The sequence below is a fragment of the Pleurodeles waltl genome, chromosome 11, assembly GCF_031143425.1.
Source record: "Pleurodeles waltl isolate 20211129_DDA chromosome 11, aPleWal1.hap1.20221129, whole genome shotgun sequence".
NCBI classification, from domain to species: Eukaryota; Metazoa; Chordata; class Amphibia; order Caudata; family Salamandridae; genus Pleurodeles; species Pleurodeles waltl.
In genome coordinates this window covers 942,542,164-942,565,094 of record NC_090450.1, presented here as the reverse complement: position 1 = coordinate 942,565,094, position 22,931 = coordinate 942,542,164, and the positions used below count along the sequence as shown (strand labels likewise).

General features: G+C 43.7%; 1 protein-coding gene across 4 annotated transcripts in view; it reads left to right on the top strand.

Annotated features, from left to right (window-relative positions):
- The window catches only part of PISD (phosphatidylserine decarboxylase), a 149,864-nt gene that overhangs the window by 113,442 nt on the left and 13,491 nt on the right, over positions 1-22,931 (top strand). For all 4 annotated transcript variants that reach the window (XM_069215085.1, XM_069215086.1, XM_069215087.1 and 1 more), the window contains 3 exons: positions 13,377-13,613; positions 14,252-14,390; positions 16,252-16,398. In XM_069215085.1, coding sequence (XP_069071186.1) covers positions 13,377-13,613; positions 14,252-14,390; positions 16,252-16,398 — 523 coding nt within the window. The remainder of the gene's footprint in view (positions 1-13,376; positions 13,614-14,251; positions 14,391-16,251; positions 16,399-22,931) is intronic.

Here is a 22,931-nt window from a genome sequence, read left to right as displayed (position 1 = left end):
ACAAGTGGTCTTTTGGCTCCTCCTTTCCTCCCAGTTACAGCATCGCTTGACCTATGCGTGAATCTGTCATGTCTTGCCACTTCACCATCTGCTGCTGGATGGCCATGTGCTGCCCGTTGCTAAACTCTGTCAAGATTGAAATCATCTCATTTATGTCATATACAGCACTAAGCCTACCTGCCTCCTTTCCCAATTACTGCAAACCAACAGTTTAATTCTTCCTCACCTTGACCACTACTTCTGACTGTTATCTGCTCCTCAACAACCGCAAAATCCACCCCATCTTCACTAGTCCTCAGCATGCTAGACTACTGGAATAGGTGTGCCAAAGCCCTCTCAGCTGTTCCTTCCCATTCCTTACAGAATACTGCAATGTGCCATTCTACTTTTGCCCCCTTTTTTGTTTTCCATGTCCATATTTCCTTCACATGCGTGTAGCAGGAAGGCTAGCAGTATCCTCTAACTTGTATTCAAAGTAGTCCCGGCATCAGATGAACTTCCTTTTTAGGTCGAGTGTAAGCGCTCAACCTTGTGTATACTTTTAGTATACTTCTTATGGTTCAAAGCGCTTTCATTTGTTGGTTGCAGTGTCCTTTTTAAAATTCTTGCTCGCTAGTGGTCAGTTCTGCCTTTTTCTCCCTCCTTTTTCTGTTTCAGAGAAGTAACCAACTACTGTATTATTCCACTTTGGTTTCTTTATCTGTTGCTGTGATTGACTATTTTGGTTATTTAGTGATCCCCTTTCACTGTGGGTGTCTTAGGCTGGTGCTTTATTGCAGCATTCTGTTTCTCCCATGTCGCTGACATTTGTTTTGGCTTTATTCCAGTGCTGTCCTTGTTTACTTCTGGCTCCTAAAGTAAGCTTGTTTTACAAAAGAAAGACCCAGTTGTTTAGCCCACTGCTCAAGAAAGCCACAATATGCCCTTTCAGGTAGAATGTAGGTAAACCTCAAAGCAATGATGTGAAACTTGTTTAGCCTTGCATCGCATGCCAGCACTCACAACATCCATTGCATGCCAGCACTCACAACATCGCATACAGGTCATTGCTTATCTCCTTTATTGGGGCCATAAACCTTCTCAGGCTACTCTGCTTGTTGAAATGTGAGGCAAGAATGCTTGCAAGACTTTTCATTCTGTGAAAATAAAAATAAAATACTTTTCAAGCCTTATTTTCCAATTTCTGTTAAGACGTTTACGCAACGCAGGTAGTGCAGTCATCTCGTCTCTCAAGGGTTTGTGATTTCTGATGCTCTGTCAGCCCTTTACAGCACTGTTTGTTGCAAATTTAGCAAAATGCTACATACATTTAATATGGTTGATTCTGCATCAGTATGTTCCAAATTTATATTTATGGTGCCTTGTTGCTAGTTCTGTGCATGTCATGCTCCGTTTTTTTTTTTATTCCTAAACCCAGATTGATTTTAGTATTAAACACACACTTGCACCTATAGCATTGTTTTTACATGGGATTTATGATTTATGTGCTATAACTTTTGTGCCTTACTGGCACAGTAATAGCAGATTCTTATATATAACTGGCAGAAGTACTATCCCCGCTTACATTTCACTCATTTTGACTTCCTTTACTGGCCCTCGTCAACGCAACACCACTCAAGTGAACACCAGACAATTCCACACCACGGCACACAATTCCACTACACACCACAAAATTCCACATCATGCTATATAATTCAGTGCCACGCACATAAATCCCTGCCACGCCACAACACATACCACTCCACATAATTACACTCCACGACACACAATCCCTCTCAACATAATTCCACTACACACAATACCACATAATTCCTATCCACATAATTCCAGTACACACAGCTCCAGTCAAGCACACACAATTCAAAGCCAAACAATTCCATGCCACACAATTCCACTCAAACCCACATAATTCCACTCCACACCACATAATTGCAATCCTCACAGTATAATTCAACATCATTACACGTGCCCTAAGGTAACTATAACTCGTACCCTCGCCATGCACTGCAAATTACCCCACAAATTACGGCACTCATGCCATCTCTCATAGCATCATTGATAATATCAGTGTAATATTTGCAATAAATGTTTTTATTAAAAAACTGTTCATGGCGGGGACATGAGGTATAGTTATCTGTAACAGTAACTGGTGAATTTCTATGGTTTTGTACGTTTAAAATGTACCTTCCTTGTAACCTTTGTTTTTTTCAGTGACTTTCTACATTTTTTTAATGTATATTAATTTTTATTACTATACGTTAATCCAACCACCGCCGCACACTGCCTTCGGCAGTGCGCATTGGCCGTTGGCCACAGGGCAACCCCCTATGAGCACACAACCATGCACGTCCTTCATCCATGCACAGGGGAGGTTGCCCGGAAGACCTGGCCTGCAGCCAGACCCTGAAGCCAACATTCCCTAACTACCCAAACCCATGCTGTGCACAGCCCTTCTGCCATGCATGGCGGGAGTTAGCTGCAGCTTCTCTGGGTGTGAGGGTGTATTTGTGGGTGAGAGTGGCTGTCAGATTGTCTGGGTGAGAGTGCGTACATCAGTGTTTTTGATGGGTGCGTTGGTGTGTGTGCAGGTCTGAGTGGCTGCATGAGGGTGTCAGTGGGTCTGTGAGTGGGTGCTTGAGTGTCTGGGTCTCTGGGTGTGTGAATGGGAGAAATTGAGACACAAAAAGAGAGAAAGAAAGTCAGAGTTTTTTAGGCTTTAATATCTCATACTTGGAATGAGATTTTTTTGTTGGATTTAACAAAAAAAATAATAATAATATTTATTAAAAAGTATACTTTTTTTTAAAATTAAAAAAAAAAAAGTAATGAGTCCAGCTGGATTTGAACTCCCATAGATTATAGGTCTGCGACCTTCACCCTGAGCTATCGGGGTTTATTTTTATTTCTCTTTATGGGCTTACAGGGACCAAAAGGGAGCCCTTGAAGCAGAGTCCCAAGATGGCTGACAACACTTCAACAGCTTCTGTTGTTGAAGTGTTATCAGCCAATTAGATCTCAGCACGAGATCATTAGGGGTTGCGAATCCTTCGCGTCCCTAGATATACAAATTTGTTTTTCCCCTTATGTTCTAAAAAATACTGAACGGAATTACACCAAAACAAAAAAGCACCTTTTCTGGATCAGGACCTACCTTTCTGCCAAATTTGGTGTAAGTCCAGGAGCTTTTGCGCTATCGCTGATCAAAATCCCTATGGAAAATTGAATAGGCTGAACTTTTGTTTTACAGCTGAGAGTAGTTTGTGTTTTAAGGGCCTTGCTTGTAATAATAGTGCAGTAGGCCTGCTAGGCCTGAAAATGTGTAAGGCACTACGCCCTCTAGGGGTTACATATATCGTTACACTGCATTACATACTTTCTACCATTCTCGTTTCATGTCGTTATGCCCTCTAGGGGCTGACTATATGGTTACATGACCATGTTTATTACAAATGCTATTTTCATTATGGTGTCCTCTAGGGACTGTTCTGACCATTACAGTCAAGATACTGCAATATTTGCTGCACTCTGAAACTTGTCCCATAATGCTTTGTGGGGCATTCCATTTACAAAACATTTTTGCCCATAACTCACTGTGTCGTGGTTCTAGGACAATGGGGCCACCATCAAAATTTTCAGCACAACACACAGTCTAGGGCATCTCCGGGTTACCATACTAGGTTGGGTGTTGTTGGGGTGGGGGGGGAGGAGCTCATTTTACAGATGTTATTTATATAGTGGTGCCCTCTACTTGCTGTTTGAACATTACAGTCAATATACTACAATTTTCGCTGTACTTAAACTCTCCCCATAATGCGTGGAGCATTCCTTGTACAAAACATTTTTTGCCCAGAGCTCACTACACAATGTGCTCTTTCTGTCTAGGTCTTCTCTGGGTCCCCACACTAGATTGGGGGGGAACCCAAAATAATAATATAAAAAATATAATAAATAATGGCAATATTTTCATTTTTTGATGAAGATAGAGGAAGAAGGTGAATAGAAGTGCTTTAGTTATATGCAAGGCCACTGGTATTAGGAGGCACAGAGGACCACTTTATGCGGCATGGTTGACCAATTTATGTGGCGAGAAAAGTCCAGTTATGCATTTACAGCGCCAATAGCTCTAACTCAAATGTGAGACCTATTGCATAGCAAATGCTTGTTATACACTGGCACCTCTTCTGTTGCAAACCAGACACCATTTTATCACTCCAAGAAACCTCCTGATGTAAACAATCCTAGACGATCCCTGCTTTACAACAAGATTACCTTTCAGTATGAATTTCTTCAAAGTGGTTCTCAAAAACAACCTATACCATCCAGCTCGGGGTTCGTCATTTACTCCCGAGCTCCTCGTCCAGCGTCTCATGCATGAAGTACACATGATGATCGCTCCATGGACTTCTGTGTAAGTAGGGCACTTTATTACCATTACTCACTAACCAGCACCTTTCACCATCGTGGATATTGTTAAGAAGCACTGAATAAAAACCTTAGGTATTGCTCAGATGTTACCAATGTGGAGAAATTTCGTTTTAGATGCTAACCAAATAGGTTATAAGTTTAAGATTCTGAAAATAATCTTACTCTTTATCGAGCATCATTCTCATATCACAGTAGCGGACACACTCATTCAAACCCATCCGGATTACAATGTATCTTGCAAACACAGTATACCCTAGAGCATCTGGTTTAAAAAAAAATAAAAACTACACACCTGGTATTGGTCCAGAATGATGCTACCTGCCTGATAGGCTTACTTTCACTCAGGGATCATGCTTGGGCCATCCTTTGGCTACCAGTGCAGAAGGGTGATAATTAAAGCTGTGACTATGCCCCCAAGACGATTGTATGAGAACTTGACAGAATACATCACTTCCATATTTATACAGCACTCTCAGACGTTTGCTAGTGTCCGCCAGCCTTTTTCTCCTTGATGTACCCAAAAACCAAATCTGTCAGACAAGGCTTTGTAACATCTGAAATTTCTTTGTCACTTTATACATCAAAAGTTGTCTCTCGACAAGACTCTTACTCTTTGCTGTTTTCCCTTTATGGATTATCTTTTTATACTTTCTCTATTTCAAGCACTTCTTTAAGTGGGTGTGTTGATTCGCTAACTAGGAGTGTGTGGTGTACATTGTACTCAGTAAATAATTAATAACTAAATACAAACATATCACAAATCACACCAATCAGATAATCTTCAGAAAACTAAAACCACTGTTTTGGAAAAAAAATATATAGAAAGCAGTACCTAGAAAACTGCTCTTTAACCTGAAACATTGGACTATAGGATTTAACTTGCAAGAAACGAAAGTAGGAAAGCATAGGTGTGCTCTTTGTGGATTATAGAACATGTCGAAAAATGGCTTGATGTTGCAGTGTTTAGTTAATGGGCAAGCAGTATTCTTCAAAACAGTACTGGAGCGAGGTTCATATAGCGAATTGACCTGCTTGTTGCACTTTTGCATTTTCTGGATTAGAAGATGATCAGACATAATACTACTCCACTGAAAGAAGAGTCCAGTTTTCTTCAGTCGTCAGAGTTGTTGCTGTTTGACGTAACTAACCCATTGCAACGATGGTGAAGTCCAATTCCAGTTTCTATGTTTTTCCTTCATAAACAGTAAAGGCGTGGTGTACCAATGGGCACATGTGGGCTGGAACAATCTATGATCCTTCTGTCTCCAAGGGGTAGAACCAGATGTTTTCATGCTTCTCAGTCTATTGAACACATCTCACATTTGCTCCAGGCGGCCTGCTCCCACACATTAATAACCATCTATATATTCATGAAATGAGCAATCCTTTCACAGTGGCATTTGAACATGGCTTATTCCCAATGCATTTTATTCAGAGGTTATCTTATAACACTGGTATTTTACATAAATTTGTCATGCAAATTAAAAGAAATGCTGGCAGCATCGTAAGGGAGAAACAAAGAAGTAGCTGCTCTTTTTAAAAGAGGGGGCAGCAGGATTAAATGTATACTTGATCACCATGAATCCATTAATTGGAGTGTGATTTCTGGGCACTCCTTCTCCAAGGGCATATCGCCTGGCCACCCTGCTTCCCCACCACTCCAAGCAAAGAAATTGTTACCTCGCTAGGCGTGCAACTAAGAGCAGATTTTATAAAAGGGGTGCCAGCATTCTTCACCACTGCTCCGGAGGGCTGGTTATGCGCTAAAAGCAAGCTGTTGACATAACTGTAGTACGGTGGGAAGGGGGTGGGCGGGGGATTATTAGTCATTGCAGAGATGCTGAGTATATTGTAGTATTTGGCAGTGCTCATGAAGGCCCAATGCCTACACGAACCCACTGGAACAACACCCCCTACTTGCCTTCCTCCGAATCCGTTGCACAAACAAATTTGTCTTCCAAATCGTACACCCCAATTGCTTATGCATGTGGAGATAAGCTAATTTTACTCCTCTAAAATCGCAGGCTTCCATGCCGCAATCGACCTGATCAGCGAGGCAGAGTTCAGCCACTGCACCCCTTTGCTCTCACTTCTCCATTATCTCCCACAACCATTACAACAAGACCCTCCACACCAGGTTCAGCCACCTGGCAGCAAATGTATCTCACGTGGCCCTGCCTGCAGCTCAAAGTGGCGTATAGTGAAGATGCGAAGGGAAATGCAAAACAAGGAAACAAGCCTCTCGTTCATCGCCCTGTGGAACCCCTTCCACCTAGGGCTCGCCTTATCTTTCCTGATGTCCAGGAGAGTACTTAGAACTCTCTATCCATCTCCTGGTACCTTGATCTGCTCGTGCAATGAAATCGACCAATCTGTGCAGAATATTTGGCCAAATGGGTCTCCAAAAAGTCAGACTTCCTCAAACTGCTTCTGTAATGTAATGTTTTTTACTACTTCAGTAAGAGGGGTAAGGCTAGTCTACAAGTGATCAAACATGGTGTTCTATTGTGGTACCTTTCAGCAGGAAATTACTTGCTCTCTGTATTACATTACAATCTGTGCCATGTCCACCCTAAATTAATACCGCCAATAAAATGAACAAATAAATTCAATTAAATAGCTATGTGTGTAGCACTTGTTGCTTTTTTAAGCTAGCTCAGCACCTTATGAATACTGTGGAAAGCTGCTGCTTCCAGTCCACTTGAAGGTGAGAAGGGCCTGGACTAGCCTTACACTTATTGTCACAAAACACATTTGCACCACATATCAAATAGGTTTAAAAAAATACCTCTACTATTAGTATACCTGCCATTCAAGTTGCGTTTCGCTTGTTTTCGCTTCTGAATTATGGGACTCATCTAACACTCTACACGTTTTTTTCCAAACATATTCCAGAGAAACAAATGGAGAGTTTATCTCTTTATGTATGCATTGTTCCCACCTGCATTACAGATGTTGGTGTTATTGAAAAATTGCATGGCAGAAAAACTAAAATCCTCTGGTACGAGGTAAAATGTTGAGACCTGGCTCGATTATAGGTACTCGAAAGGAAGCACCAGTATCGATAGCAGAGGTCCTTCATATGGTTATGGAACTCCAACATGACTCGCAATATCCTTATAATGTAAGACGGTGGTACTTTATTCTTTATTTTATATGAACACTCTTCACACAAACCACTTAACTCTTTGGTGTGTTGCTCTTTCATATGAAACAGATAGAATGTTTGCAGGCATGAAGAATGAATGCAGACTTTGTTGAATTGTAGGGCAAAATTAAACACACCGAAAGCAGTTAAATATTTGTTGAAAAACTATATTGAAATCAGTTTAATTCAAGACCGTTAAAAAAAATAAAAAAAACCTCTGTAGCTCAGAATGTGTAGAAACACACATAGATTTTATCTTCCTATAATTACCTAAATTCCATGAAAAAAAACATGTTACCATAAATCTCTTTTTTGCTGATCACTGTTCATCTAGAAAAACGGAGCAGAAGGAGAAATAGACAGATTTTCTTTTCATTTTTCAAACAGAAGGTTTAATTATGTTCTCTGACCTACCCTTGTTTACATTTGAGGAGCTAGGTCGTTTATTACAGGCGACAATATGCACCACAAGTCGCATGTAATAAAGAAATTAGAGAAAGGCTTTTTCATAGGGATTACAAACTCCCAAATATTATGTTGAATTGATATTGCATTTATATAGCGCTTACTACTGCTGAGTTGAAGGGCTTTACAATGAATAGCACGGTACCTGAGAGCCCAGAGTTAGTGGTTAATCCATTTGTTTACTGAGATTAGTCTTGTGCTGTCAAATAAACAATCCCATGCATTTACTTCAGTTTTTGTGGTGAAATGATGACTTAGATGTGTTCATTAGAGAGTGTTATGTAGGAAAAAAATGGTTGATGAAATTAATACTGTTCGGTTGCAGTGATACGGTTTTGAAGAAAGAGATTAAGAGAAGCATGTCATTTAGAATAGTCTACATGCACAAGAGGCATGTAGAAGGGGAGGGCCATTCAAAATAAATAAGGGTGAAAAAAAATTATATTTAGGTCAAGGTAAACTTTTCATGCAAGGTTTTAGAAATATTGGTACATAAACAAATGGTTCAGTCGGAAAGCACTTGTTCATACTTGTATACATTTTTTATGACGAAATGCATGCAAAAGACAGTAAAACAAAAAACACAAGGTTCTGTGTACCTCAATGAGTCAGATATATTAAATGGAAATAGAATTACGATGATTCATATCATTCAAAGGGCCGCTCCATATGGGTCAAGTACAAAGGTGCTGGTGCGGTGCATCAGGTAAAAAAAAGTGGCTGTACATATAAACAAAAGATACTTTGAAATTTCTTTCGTGGACCTGAATGAACTTCATAACTTTTTGATTCCCTCAAAGAAGGGCTAAATTTAAACTTTCCTAAAAGTGGAGATACAGCAAAAATGTAGTTGTTTGGACCCTCTTATGCAGCGTGTGCGATCTATGCATCTAAACAGGTCTCCATTGGGACTGTGCTATGGAACGACCTGTGTCAAAATATATGCTCAGGCCTCTTGTGTTTAAAAGTTAAATGGGCGATTGTAATATCATATGGAGAGGAATTACACCCAAAGGTTATGTCCCAGGAGCCCTCTCTGAGTGACCTCTACAAATGTAAAAAACGAAATATTAGTGAATATGGCATCACAAATTACTGCATCTTAGTTGAAAAATCACCACGCAAAAACGTACCAAATAATCGGAAAGAGGCATGTGGACCTACTTGTATATTGCATCCTGTTCTGCGTTACTGTTAAAAACATGGAAGTATGGTGTATGGAAACAGTAGAGACTAACTGACCCAAAAGTGGAGATTAGAAGAAAAGGTTTTGAAATCTCCCCATACCTCATTTCAAATCTTTCTCCCGCTCTGTAAGATGCTATTAGTCAGTTTTAGAAATACATCAGGTGGAATTTTTTTGCAGTAGCATGCAATCGGTGGATGTAAACCTGTAGAAACAAACCATTTTAAATTTGTATTCTAAAGGAGTGTGGCTTTTAACAGTCTGTCTAGAGACAGTGTAACTTTCAAATAGGTGGCAGATCCTTGCCTTGCCACAAAATCAGCCCCAAGTCCAGCTGACATCCTTTTTACGAGCTCTTGTGCATATCAGCCCATTTTATATGTGACAAGTACTTCCAAATCCATAAGACACTTGTGTGCACTTAGTACAGCAGTACATTCAGTACTATGAAATATTGTTCCTGTTTATGGAAACAAATCATTTTACACTATATATAAACTACACATATAAACGAGTTATGCAAATACCTGCCAACTTAATATATAACAAGGCAGTTGATAGCAAGAATGATAAGTACATTCAGTGCATCGTTTACGTGACCTATTCATTTCCTGGTTTGGAAGGGCTTCAGAAGCTGCTTTCTCCACTTCTGTGTCTGAGGTCACCTGGACATGGCCCTATGTTGATTGAATATCTGCATATTAGTCTGGCATTTAAGTAAGCTTGTCTTCAGGCTTATGAATAGATCTGCCTACATCAGTATCAACAATAAAAAAATAAATGGCTGACAGTGGTGTTCTCTGCTCCTGGCATGAAAATGAGCAAGATTCAAATGGTGACACTCATTTGATACTGTCTCTTGTAATACTTTCACCAAGACATTCTTCCACCACCTGGCCTAGCCCAGCCTCTCAGAAAATAACTAAGGGAAGGATGAGGATAGAGAAGAGCCTTCCAAGCTTCCCTGGTTCTTAGTAAAAAGCTTCTTTAAGACCCAGCCAGTGTTAGTGATCACCAGCAATCTGTACCTAGGTGACTGCTTCTCACTACTGAGCTACCTGGATCAAATGTCTTTTATGGAAGTTGTAGAGTTTTATTGAGTGACTTTAGCAGGACTTAATTTCTGTGGCCTTCTTCAGAGCTTCTGTCACAGATTACAACGCGAGGTCCCCTGTCAGCGACGTGAAGCATATTCACAGTATTGTGGGCTTCAAACTCCTTACCCACTCCCACCATGTTCTTCTTAGACCCGGCACTAGAGGAGTTGGAGCCTGTTTTCTATACTCCCCCCTGGACTCTGTTGATTTATTGACTGGTCATCAGTCCATATGTTTCCTCATTCGGCCAGTTATACTAGCCTCCCCATTTGGCCAGTTCTGATTCATGACGGATGTCCTAACTCTTTACTGTTTCAGACATCTACCTAAAGACTGGCTCGGCTATATGTGAAATAACTGCAAAGACCTTTCACAGTTACCTTTCTTAAGACGTTTATGGTGAAGCTGATGACTGTTAGCAATGCCTAAATAGCGTGTGACAACTCAGAGCCACTTACGCTGGTTCTACCGGCCCACGGATAGTTATAGCAGCAGCTTCTCTGTTCTTTCCTCAGTCTCCAGCCCCAGCTGTTTCAAGGGTGCCATGATTCAAACCAGATGTGTACCTATGAGCTAGTGCTATGAAAAGTCATCCATTCAAAAAACGCGGCTATTGTCTACGTAATAGTTTGTGCGAGGCACACATGCCTCTTTACTGCCACAGTTCTTCGAGATTTGTATTTAAATTGAGAAATCCACTCACTTTCCTATTTTGTGAGGACTCCAGGAGAAGTCCACAATCTTGAAGGAAGACTAGCCATAGGAAATAAAGGACTTCACACATGCTGCATCAGTTGAGGATGCACAGAGCCAGGGTTGACATCTTGCAAGGAATCTGTAGCCTGTATAGTACGCATGTAAGAAATGTGTATGCATCAAATCCAGAGCATATTCGGGACATTAAGCTAATGCTAATGCTCCCTCCATGACTATAGAAAGGGATGTCCTGGTAAAGGAAATTCACACAGCTTCACATAATGTGTGCTTGGAATTTTTCAACCAGTTTGTTGTTGGCAACGTACTTGGCTATGGTGTCTTTTGCATGCATGCACACACTTACATTTCTCTGCTTGGCTATCTGCTCCTCTCAGTGATTAGGAAGGGTAGACAGCTGGACATTGAACCAATGGGACTTTACCTAATTGTTACACTAGTACATTTATACCCAAGGGTCTGATTGATGTTCTCCATCCAGTCTTCATCTCCTAGTAAAAGCAAGCGTTTGTCACAACACTGTGTAAACTATAGGAACTGAAACGGGTGTTGCAGGGTGCATGCTTTACTGGGCTACCATTGATTTATATTTTTACAGCAACCGCATCGATAAAAGTGGCTTCCAGTCTCCTCACTAAGTAGTCCATGTTCACAGAGTGGATTCGAGGTTGTCTGCCTAATGGACTACGCTTTGCTCATTAATAGACTGACTTACATCAGGATATAGGCAGTGGCATTCTATGAACTACCTTGTGCTCAAGAAGAGCGAGCTGAAGGTTGCCTCTTCTGTGACCCAGGGTACACCTTTGTGATTTTCTTTCTGATCTGCTTCTTTGCACAAGGGAGACCACCATGTGTGGTGAGTGGTGTGGAAGAATCACTACTGTCTTCCCTGTCTTGAAAGCTTTCCATTTTGTAGGAATGTGGCCATTCCTGCATAGTGCCCTAGCTCATTTAAAGTGGAATTTCATCTGAAGATAGACCAACTGTCTGTTCAAAGAAGTCTTCGTGGGCTGGTAGAGTGTCAGAAGTGCCCGATGGCAGCTTATGAGGCTTTGTAAGGTTCCCTGCATGGCATACACGTTGCTGTTAAAGCGCAGTCACTCTGGTTGTGTCAGATGTTGTCAGAAGCTTGAGTCGTTTACTGTACGATTCTGTCTAAGGTTTGTGCGCCTTTTGGGTCCCAGGAGCATGTGAACATCCATGAATCCAACTCTTAGCCCCCTATACATACACCCTGTTTATGCATGGGTTGTATTGCTCCAGGCAAGGAACCTTCTTCCCAAAACACTTAAATGGTTGTTCTGTACCCTTTCCCACCCTTCAAATATACTTTTGTCTTAAAATATATCATTAGTAAATATTAGGTTGAATACAAAGACAGTCGTATCCAGTGTAGTTTAATTATCCAAACAGACAACCAACAAATTAGTCGAGCATGAAGCATCAGGTACCCAGCCCTCTTTTAGTCCTGCACCTTGGTCGGAATTAGTTGCATAATAACTTATACCACACCTACAGTACAACCTACAGGAGATGCAGTGACGTCACGTCGCATTACACCCTTCAGACATATTTAGCCCTGTATTCTGCAGGAGTAATTTCCCTATGTTTCCTGATTGGAAGGGAGGATGCAGGGTGTTTTAAGTACCCCACAGCTCTGGTTGCGAGCATTCCAGGCAACTAGTTTGCCCTTCCCTTGTGTTTACACCTGTTTTTAACAGAGCTCCTCCACTCGGCGACGGTGTTAAATGTGCTACGTGAGAGGAACTGGCAGTCTGAAAATCTGCAAATGCTGATTGCTTGAATGACAGATTGGAAATTTCATTTGAAAAAAACATTTGTGAATAGTGCTTTCAATTGTCAGTAAATATAAAGGTAATTTTTCTGACAGTCTGCTTGCTCCAACCACAGAATTAAAAGAAAGTGGCGTGAACTCACGTTGCATAATGAGAAATACTGGCCTGATTATGATCATAGTCTCAGACCACATGCACAGAGGAGCTTGTGTACTTGATTTCAGAACTAGCCTTTGGCTTCAGTGAGATGCATAAACGTAATTATTCAGGAAGATTGGCTTTAAAAGTGTACGTTTGTTCACAAAAAATAGAAATATGTTCCATATTGGGACATTATGCTTGATTAAACTGACGTTCTTTACTCTGTGTTCTTTTCCTAAGTTGGAAGTTTATCATTGACAGGCTCAGTATATGATTGCAATGATTTTGGTTAAACCTGTTGGATACATACCTGCTTCATCATTGATTGTAATGGGGGGGAGTAAGTGGTGGAAGTATTCAGAAATTGACCAACCTTATTATGTCCTTTCGGTTTCCCATAGGTTGCTTTATACAAAACTGTGCCAACACGTTTGCTGTCCCGGGCCTGGGGGCGCCTGAACCAGGTTGAGTTGCCAACTTGGCTCCGGAAGCCGGTCTACAGCCTTTACATCTGGACCTTTGGTGTCAACATGAAGGAGGCCGCTGTGGAGGATCTTCATCACTACAGGAACTTGAGCGAGTTCTTCCGAAGAAAACTGAAGCCTCAGGCGCGGCCGGTCTGTGACATGCGTAGCATGGTAAGGAGTCAGACTCTTAGCTCCCCACACTGCACTTTTCAACCTGTCAGCAATATGCATAATATGATTAGTTAGAGGCAGATCTGTGATAGAGTGAGGAGAAGCATGTCTGTGACATGCACAATGCGTTGAGTGAGGGGCATGCTGCAAGGAGAACAGAACGGTGGGAAGGGGGCGCCTGTTTGTAGCGTACACTGTAAGATGGGTGGGGTCTCAGTCTGCAGCATGCTTTTTATGGAGAAATAGAACAGCATTGTGAACTGAGCTCATCGGATACATTTCGAGTCTAGTCGCTGAGGGGCTTGATATGGCATCAGCCGAGGATGAGTGAGAGGCCTGTCTGAGCAGTGTCCATGATAGTTTGATAGTTTTGCTGGACATGAACAGTACCATTTGTGAGGAGCCAGTAAGGGACAAGCGCATCATCATTGGTGAGGGGCAAGTACGTGATGTATGCATTATGCGGAGTGAGTGGGTCCATGTGCCGCACAGTATTGTATATATGCTAAGAAAAGGATGCTTGTGTGACAAATCTCCTATAGTTGATTTGCCATGGATGGCTTAGTGTGTGCAGTGCCCGCTTTAAAAACGTTCACAGGCCGAGCTCTCATTCACGGTTATATGACCCTTCTCTACAGATTAGTCCATCCGATGGAAAAATCTTGCACTTTGGGCGCGTGAAGAACTGTGAAGTAGAGCAGGTGAAGGGTGTTACCTACTCCCTGGAGTCATTTCTGGGGCCGCGGACATGGACCGACAATCTGCCAGTCACCAGAAGTAAGTGACCAGTGCCAGCCAAGCAACCTGTAAGCTATGGATGTTTACCCATCAGAGGGCTCGCATGCTCAGATTCAGCCACCTTGCGTGGGACAGTCTTCCCCTTGCCAGGAAAATATCGAAATAAACTTTACTAGAAGACACATTTTGGGCCCTGCGTGACAGGCCTTGGTAGTTTGCTTTAATTCAAAATGTCACTGTTCTTTGCTTGAGGGAATCGCTCAGCTTTCTCCACTGCAGCAGTAGTCAATCACTCCTGTGCATTTTAAAAGGACATGCTTGCTGAAAAACTGATGAACACACAACTTACTAGGTGCTTTCTGGTATAGGTCAGGTGAAATGTCCTAGCCTACTGCCCAACCTAAATTGAGATTGTGTCCTAAAAAAAAAAAAACTATGCCCATAGTTCTGCCAGCATCTTCACGATAGGCTCTCCATTAATGATCCTAGCTATCACTAGAATCCCGGGGAATTTTATTATTTTTTAATTAAAAAAATACTTACATTTGTATATGCCCACATAGGAGCTACGATTAATGAATGTTATGTCTTTAAAAACATATTAGAAAACGCACTAAATATTAAATTGAGGGTTGATGCAGCATTTGCTAATCTCTATTTAAAGAGTTTCTTACTAGAATCCTAGCTGCCACCACTGGTTAGTCGCCCCATAGATTGGTGAGGGGGTAATGGCCCTCTTCTACCTTGGTGAGGGGGGCCGTTGGGACTACCGTCTAATAAAATATTGGGGCACTCAGTCGAGTCAGGTTGCCAAGCGCACTGTAAAAAAAAAAAAAAAAAAAACAGGCCAGAAAATGTAGACCCGGAGCAGAGCCCTCCTTGAGTGACGGGGCTTCCCTCCCTACCAGTTCCTTTCAGTGTAGCCTCATAATCCTCCTGGAAGCAAGATGTGCGGCCTCAGCATGGCTACACCAGAGGCTCTCAAACCGGTGACTGGTCCTGCTAGATAGTGAAGAAATAAGTATAGGACCAAACTTTTCCTGACTGAATTGCTCTCCATCACCATTTGGCAACAAAGCCTCCAGGCTGAGCTTGTCTGCATTACCAGTGTTCTTTTGCATTTTACATGGTACATGATAAAACATCAGTTACTGCTCCGGATCATTCTTTGCAAGGGGAGTCACCAATAGATGTGTTTACTGATGGTTATTTTCTTGCTGAGTTTGAGGGACCTGAGCTGCTCCCCCATTTCACTAATGTCGATAGGTATGTCTTCCAGACTAGTTGTCTGTAATAACAGTGATCAGTGATTTAGAGTTGGTGAGCTAACTGGAACACAGTGAACAAGTGTAATCACCACAGTGCAATACTAGTTAGAATAGTCAGCTAAGAACCACATGGATCTGCTTCGATGAACTGGCAACAATTATATATAGAAGTGACAGAGAATGTGAGTTGTATATTCAGTACCCGCGCCTCAGACACTTGACTCAGTTTGTGTCATTGCCCCTGGCTGTATGTGAAGTCTTCAGAAGAGACTGACATTTATCATCAGCTTACTCAAGCCACAGAGAAGCCTGCTCGAGATTCTTCATGATGCAGGAGCATCTTCTAGTACTTACGAGTGCAACAGTTTGTCCTGGTTACTGCCCACCAAACACAGCAGCCTGCCCTTGGCTTGTCCTTCAGAGTGCAGATGCAGTGTCCTTAGATCCTCGATTGCACTGGGTCTTACCTCAGATCTTCAGGGCTTTTTATGGTCTCTCTTCATCCTGCAGCACTGCATGTAATCGGTTATCTAGCTCCCCCCCACTTCTAGAGTTCAATGCATACATGAAAACACATTTTCATTAAATATGTCTAGTTTGTTGACTTTTTTTTTTCCCGTTTTTCATCCTAGCTTCACCAAGCACTTCTTTCCAGGACCAGTTGGTCACCAAGGAGGGGAACGAACTGTATCACTGTGTTATTTACCTGGCACCAGGGGATTATCACTGCTTTCACTCGCCCACTGATTGGAGTGTGCACCACCGGCGGCATTTCCCAGGTAAGGTTTCCAGGGGGCGGTTGGCTCAACAGCACTTGGTCAGTGTTTTCTTCGATGAAGCAGCCAGCGAGCGCCCCATTTGACTTAAGTGAATTAAAGTGTCCCGGCAGGGCTTGCAGTGATAGCATCAGTTTTTGTAGGTTTGTGTGCCTATATTTTCTAGGATTACTTTCGTTTCACTAAAGTACAACAATACAACTTTACAAGCGGTGCAAAAATTGTTTTGGAAATTCTGTTACATTAAATACAACTTTCATTGACTAATGTGTATCCTGGTTTGTTATTCTTTTTGGGGTCCCTTTTTAGGACAGCTGCCATCTTTCGCAGGGGTGTAAACGTGTGTGGGTTGGAGTGTCATTATTTGAAGGGCATGTTTTTTTCAGCGTGATATGGTGAAGTGCAGTGATGCAGTTTGTATCCATGCATCACTGGTGAGGACCATTTCCCATACTGGATGGAGGTCTTTGGTGCTAGCAAGTCTTGATGTCTGAATGATCACTTTGAAATGCGATCATTTTAGCAAACTTCATAGTGCTGTCGGTATTTGTATAGCACACCGTTGCCAGTACTGTGGCCACAGAGAGCTCTCCGTGCTTATGTAGTTAGTTGCAGACCAGTGGTTGCATGTACAGATAGTGGAGTACGTGAATGTGATATGTTCATTGTGGGAGCAGTTGGGCAGATGTGTGTATAAGGTTCTGAGATACGCTCCAGATCTCTTGCGGAAAATTTGATTTTACAGGTTTTCATAATTGAAAGGTGGAAGATGAGTGCAGAACATCTGCTTTCATGTGCTTGGAGGTACTCGGTGCTTAATTTGTAATATGTATATATATTACACACATGCAAGGGCCTTAGTCCGGAGGTTGCTTCCACTTGCCCCGCATATTGCCCGTCAGTGCTGCGAGTTATAATAACGACACAGCTAACAACTGTCACACTCCTGCAAGCTAAAATATTGGCTTTGGTGCCAGTTGTTAGTCATTCTTAATGTATCACTAATTAATAAACAACTCATGTTGTGCTCATCTCTAGATTAAACACACAGCCCCTTCAAGGGATGTCTGCTTGTTCCCAAAAAGGGTGTCCCCCAGGACAGTGCCACCATGTATATGTGCCTTCATGTCCACATTTCTGGAGACAGTCCGCGTCCCACACCCTCCCAATTTTGTTGAGTAATGTTCTGGTATAGTACATCCTGTGGAGTAGTTTCAGCTGAATTAACCGGAAGCTTTCCTTTATGGCCACTTCTGCCGGGAACCCGAGAGCGTCCTGCCAGTCCTCGTCGTCGGTATTACCCTATGTCCTAGTCCCACCGGTCTTTGACGTGTCAGTGTCTGTAAGGAAATGCCTCCTTGGCATGGTTACCCCCTGACTTTTTGCCTTTGCTGATGCTATGTTTTGAATTGAAAGTGTGCTGAGGCCTGCTAACCAGGCCCCAGCACCAGTGTTCTTTCCCTAACCTGTACTTTTGTATCCACAATTGGCACACCCTGGCATCCAGATAAGTCCCTTGTAACTGGTACCCCTGGTACCAAGGGCCCTGATGCCAAGGAAGGTCTCTAAGGGCTGCAGCATGTCTTATGCCACCCTGGAGACCCCTCACTCAGCACAGACACACTGCTTGCCAGCTTGTGTGTGCTGGTGAGAACAAAATGAGTAAGTCGACATGGCACTCCCCTCGGTGCCATGCCAGCCTCTCACTGCCTAGGAAAGTATAGATAAGTCACCCCTCTAGCAGGCCTTACAGCCCTAAGGCAGGGTGCACTATACCATAGGTGAGGGCACCAGTGCATGAGCACTGTGCCCCTACAGTGTCTAAGCCAAACCTTAGACATTGTAAGTGCAGGGTAGCCATAAGAGTATATGGTCTGGGAGTTTGTCAAACACGAACTCCAAAGCACCATAATGGCTACACTGAAAACTGGGAAGTTTGGTATCAAACTTCTCGGCACAATAAATGCACACTGATGCCAGTGTGCATTTTATTGTAAAACACTCCCCAGAGGGCACCTTAGAGGTGCCCCCTGAAACTGTATCCAACTATCTGTGTAGGCTGACTGGTTCCAGCAGCCTGCCACACTAGAGACATGTTGCTGACCCCATGGGGAGAGTGCCTTTGTCACTCTGAGGCCAGTAACAAAGCCTGCACTGGGTGGAGATGCTAACACCTCCCCCAGGCAGGAGCTGTAACACCTGGCGGTGAGCCTCAAAGGCTAACCCCTTTGTTCCAGCACCACAGGACACTCCAGCTAGTGGAGTTGCCCGCCCCCTCCGGCCACGGCCCCCACTTTTGGCGGCAAGGCCGGAGGAAATAATGAGAATAACAAGGAGGAGTCACTGGCCAGTCAGGACAGCCCCTAAGGTGTCCTGAGCTGAAGTGACTCTAACTTTTAGAAATCCTCCATCTTGCAGATGGAGGATTCCCCCAATAGGGATAGGATTGTGACCCCCTCCCCTTGGGAGGAGGCACAAAGAGGGTGTACCCACCCTCAGGGCTAGTAGCCATTGGCTACTAACCCCCCAGACCTAAACACGCCCTTAAATTTAGTATTTAAGGGCTTCCCTGAACCTAAGAATTTAGATTCCTGCAACTTACAAGAAGAAGAGGACTGCTGAGCTGAAAGACCCCTGCAGAAGAAGAAAAGAAGACACCAACTGCTTTGGGCCCAGTCCTACCGGCCTGTCTCCTGCCTTCTAAAGAAACCTGCTCCAGCGATGCTTTCCCCAGGACCAGCGACCTCTGAATCCTCAGAGGACTGCCCTGCTTCAAGAAAGACTAGAAACTCCTGAGGACAGCGGCCCTGTTCCAAAAAGACTGCAACTTTGTTACAGAGGAGCAGATTTAAAGACCCCTGCAAATCCCCGCAAGAAGCGTGAGACTTGTAACACTGCACCCGGCGACCCTGACTCGACTGGTGGAGAACCAACACCTCAGGGAGGACCCTCTGGCGACTCCAAGACCGTGAGTAACCAAAGTTGTCCCCCCCTGAGCCCCCACAGCGACGCCTGCAGAGGGAATCCCGAGGCTCCCCCTGACCACGACTGCCTGACTCTAACATCCCGACAGCTGGAAAAGACCCTGCACCCGCAGCCCCCAGCACCTGAAGGATCGGAACTCCAGTGCAGGAGTGACCCCCAGGAGGCCCTCTCCCTTGCCCAGGTGGTGGCTACCCCGAGGAGCCCCCCCCCCCCCCCTTGCCTGCCTGCATCGCTGAAGAGACCCCTTGGTCTCTCATTGAAAACCATTGGAAACCCGACGCGTGTTTACACACTGCACCCGGCCGCCCCCGCGCTGCTGAGGGTGTACTTTTTGTGCTGACTCGTGCCCCCCCCTCCTCCCCCCTCCCCCCCGGTGCCCTACAAAACCCCCCTGGTCTGCCCTCCGAAGACGCGGGTACTTACCTGCTGGCAGACTGGAACCGGGGCACCCCCTTACCTCCATTGAAGCCTATGTGTTTTGGGCACCTCTTTGACCTCTGCACCTGACCGGCCCTGAGCTGCTGGTGTGGTAACTTTAGTGTTGCTCTGAACCCCCAACGGTGGGCTACCTTGGACCCAAATCTAAACCCCGTAGGTGGTTTACTTACCTGCAAGAACTAACAATAACTTACCTCCCCCAGGAACTGTGAAAATTGCACTGTGTCCACTTTTAAAATAGCTATATGTGTTTTATGTGAAAAGTATATATGCTATTGTGATTATTCAAAGTTCCTAAAGTACTTACCTGCAATACCTTTCAATTGAGATATTACATGTAGAATTTGAACCTGTGGTTCTTAAAATAAACTAAGAAAATATATTTTTCTATACAAAAACCTATTGGCTTGGAATTGTCTCTGAGTGTGTGTTCCTCATTTATTGCCTGTGTGTATGTACAACAAATGCTTAACACTACTCCTTTGATAAGCCTACTGCTCGACCACACTACCACAAAATAGAGCATTAGTATTATCTCTTTTTGTCACTATCTTACCTCTAAGGGGAACCCTTGGACTCTGTGCATACTATTCCTTACTTTGAAATAGTGCATGCAGAGCCAACTTCCTACAGTGTCCCTTGTGTGTTTCACATTAGTGTATCATATGCCAGGGATATTAGTTTATCTCGAACATTGCTGTCGAGCAATCGTCTTTCTAGTGGGGAGTCTTCTTGGGTTTCCTCCTCTTTGGCTGTGCTACTGGTGAGTTCATGCCTCAGTTCACTGTATTTTAACCACTTGGTGACCGGCATCAGATACTCCGTCTAGAGGTGCTCAGAGGGGACCACTCCATTGGCATCCCATATTTTGGCCAGTGACACCTATTGTGTCCCCATCCTTGACAACCCTTCAGTGCAACCACTTTCGCAACCGCGTGCCTTCCCAAAGCGGTGTGCATTTCATCTCTCGCCTCAGGCTTCTCCACACCGCCAGTACTATGCCTGTCGCCGGGCACGCCCACTTATTTAGTTTGCCCCTGTATAGTATATGTATATAGCTCTGGTCGCCCATTCCCCATCTATCTACCCGAACCGGTGGGTCCTCTCTCTCTGCAAATATCCTTTCATTCACCTGACCTGTGCTGCCTCGTAATACTTCCTAACATTGGGGCGCACCATTCCCCCCTCAAATTGAGTGTGTTGTAGGGTCTGCATCATAATGTGCAGTTGCCCTCCCACCCAGAGCAGCGTCTTTACCAGGGCATCTATGAGATCATAAAATACCTTTCGGGATCCTGCAGGGGCTGTTTTGCAACACTTGAGTAGCCCCAGGAGAGGGCATTCATTTTGAACATGGCTGCCTTGCCTAGCAGGGATAGAGGTAATGTACACCAATGTTTGTCGTCCTTTTCGAGCCTCTGTATCAATGGATCAAGATTTGCCTGTGCAAATGAAGTTGTGTCTCTGGTGATCCCGATGCCCAAGTATTTGAACCTGTGCGGTTCCACTCTTAGAGGAAGTGACCCCTTAGTCTGTTGCCTTCCACCTCCCATCGGAAAAAGGAGGGACTTTTCCCAATTAATCGCAAATCCAGAGAATTCACTGAACACTTGAGACAGTTCCCGGACGTGGGCCAGGGTGCCATCAGTATTTGTCAGATACAGGAGAATGTCGTCAGCTTACAGTGATATCCTGAGTCTCCCATCCATCCTCAGATTTGGGCATCTACCCTCATCAGTTCTGCCAGAAGTTCCACCGCTAGAGCAAACAGCATCGGTGAGAGGGAGCAACCCTGTCTCGTGCTTCTCCATATGCAGAATTCTCCCAAAAGGCAGCTGTTTACTTTGATCCTGGCCAGTGGTTCCTCATATAGCAGTTTGACATAGCTAATAAATTTGGGCCAAAATTCCATTCTTGCAGGTAGCTGGAACAGGTAGGTCCACTCTACCGTGATAAATGCCCTATTGGCGACCAATGATAGTATGACCCAGGGCTTACCCACCGCGTGCAATTGTGTGATATTATTGTGTAAGTGTCGCAAGTTCAGTTACGTTGAGCGATAAGCAATGGTGCCCGTCTGATCTGCATGTATTAAGCCCGTTATCACAGCACGCAATCTATTAGCCAGTACTTTTTTAATGATTTTGGTGTCTGCATTCATTAAAGAAATCAGCCTATAAGACTCACATTTGTGTGCAGGTTTCCCAGCCTTGGGGATGAGGACAATTGTAGCCGTGCGCAGGTCTGTCGGTAATGTCCCAGCATTGAGCATCTCATGGTACATTGAGAGCAGCGGTTTGTTCACTCTCTTAGCCATTTTGCGAAAGAAGTACGCATCACATTATTTAATTGCTGTAGACACTGTAATGGCACTGGGGATGACGAGTATGAAAGAATTCTCCCTGAAATTGGAACTGGTTAATCCTTGGTGGCACAAAAGGCACCATGGGTTTTAGTAATGAGGGTCATTAGAGGCACTAGTTTGGAGGGAACTCTTTAAATCTCCAGTGAGCCTTAAATTCATTTGTAGATCTTTGGAGTGGGGACCCCAACAGTTGTGATAGGCCTTGGGAGTTTTTTTGGGGGGAGGTCTCTAGAGATGCTGGTGGGGGTCTTAATGGTGAATCAGTGTTTTAATGTTCTCAGGTTTACGGGGTTGTAACAGCACTTATGGGTTTGAGTGAGGGCCCTTACAGGCATTGATTGCAGTTCTTCAAAGGTTGTGGATCTGGAGTTCTTTGGGGCACTGGTGGTTTGTTCGAGATAGGATGTTTAGATAGATTTCTGGGCCTCAAACTAGTATAGCATCCTGAGAGACACTAATGTGTGTGTAATCTCGAGTGGCTTTGGTGGATCTCATGTTTGGAGCAGGGAGGCTTATAAATACACCAGTGTAGGAAATCTTTTTGAGGCAATCGGGTCTCCCATTGTAGAGGTATTTGTGGTTCTTTGTTGTGTGTTATATCTAGTGTGGGAGATCTTAAAGGCATTGTGTCTTGTGTGGGGTTCAGTAGAAGGACTTGCTGGTGGGAGTTTGATGCGGCAATTCCTAAAGACATGTTAGTCTTAGAGGGATCAGTATATGGGGCCCACAGGGGTGAAAAGGCATATGA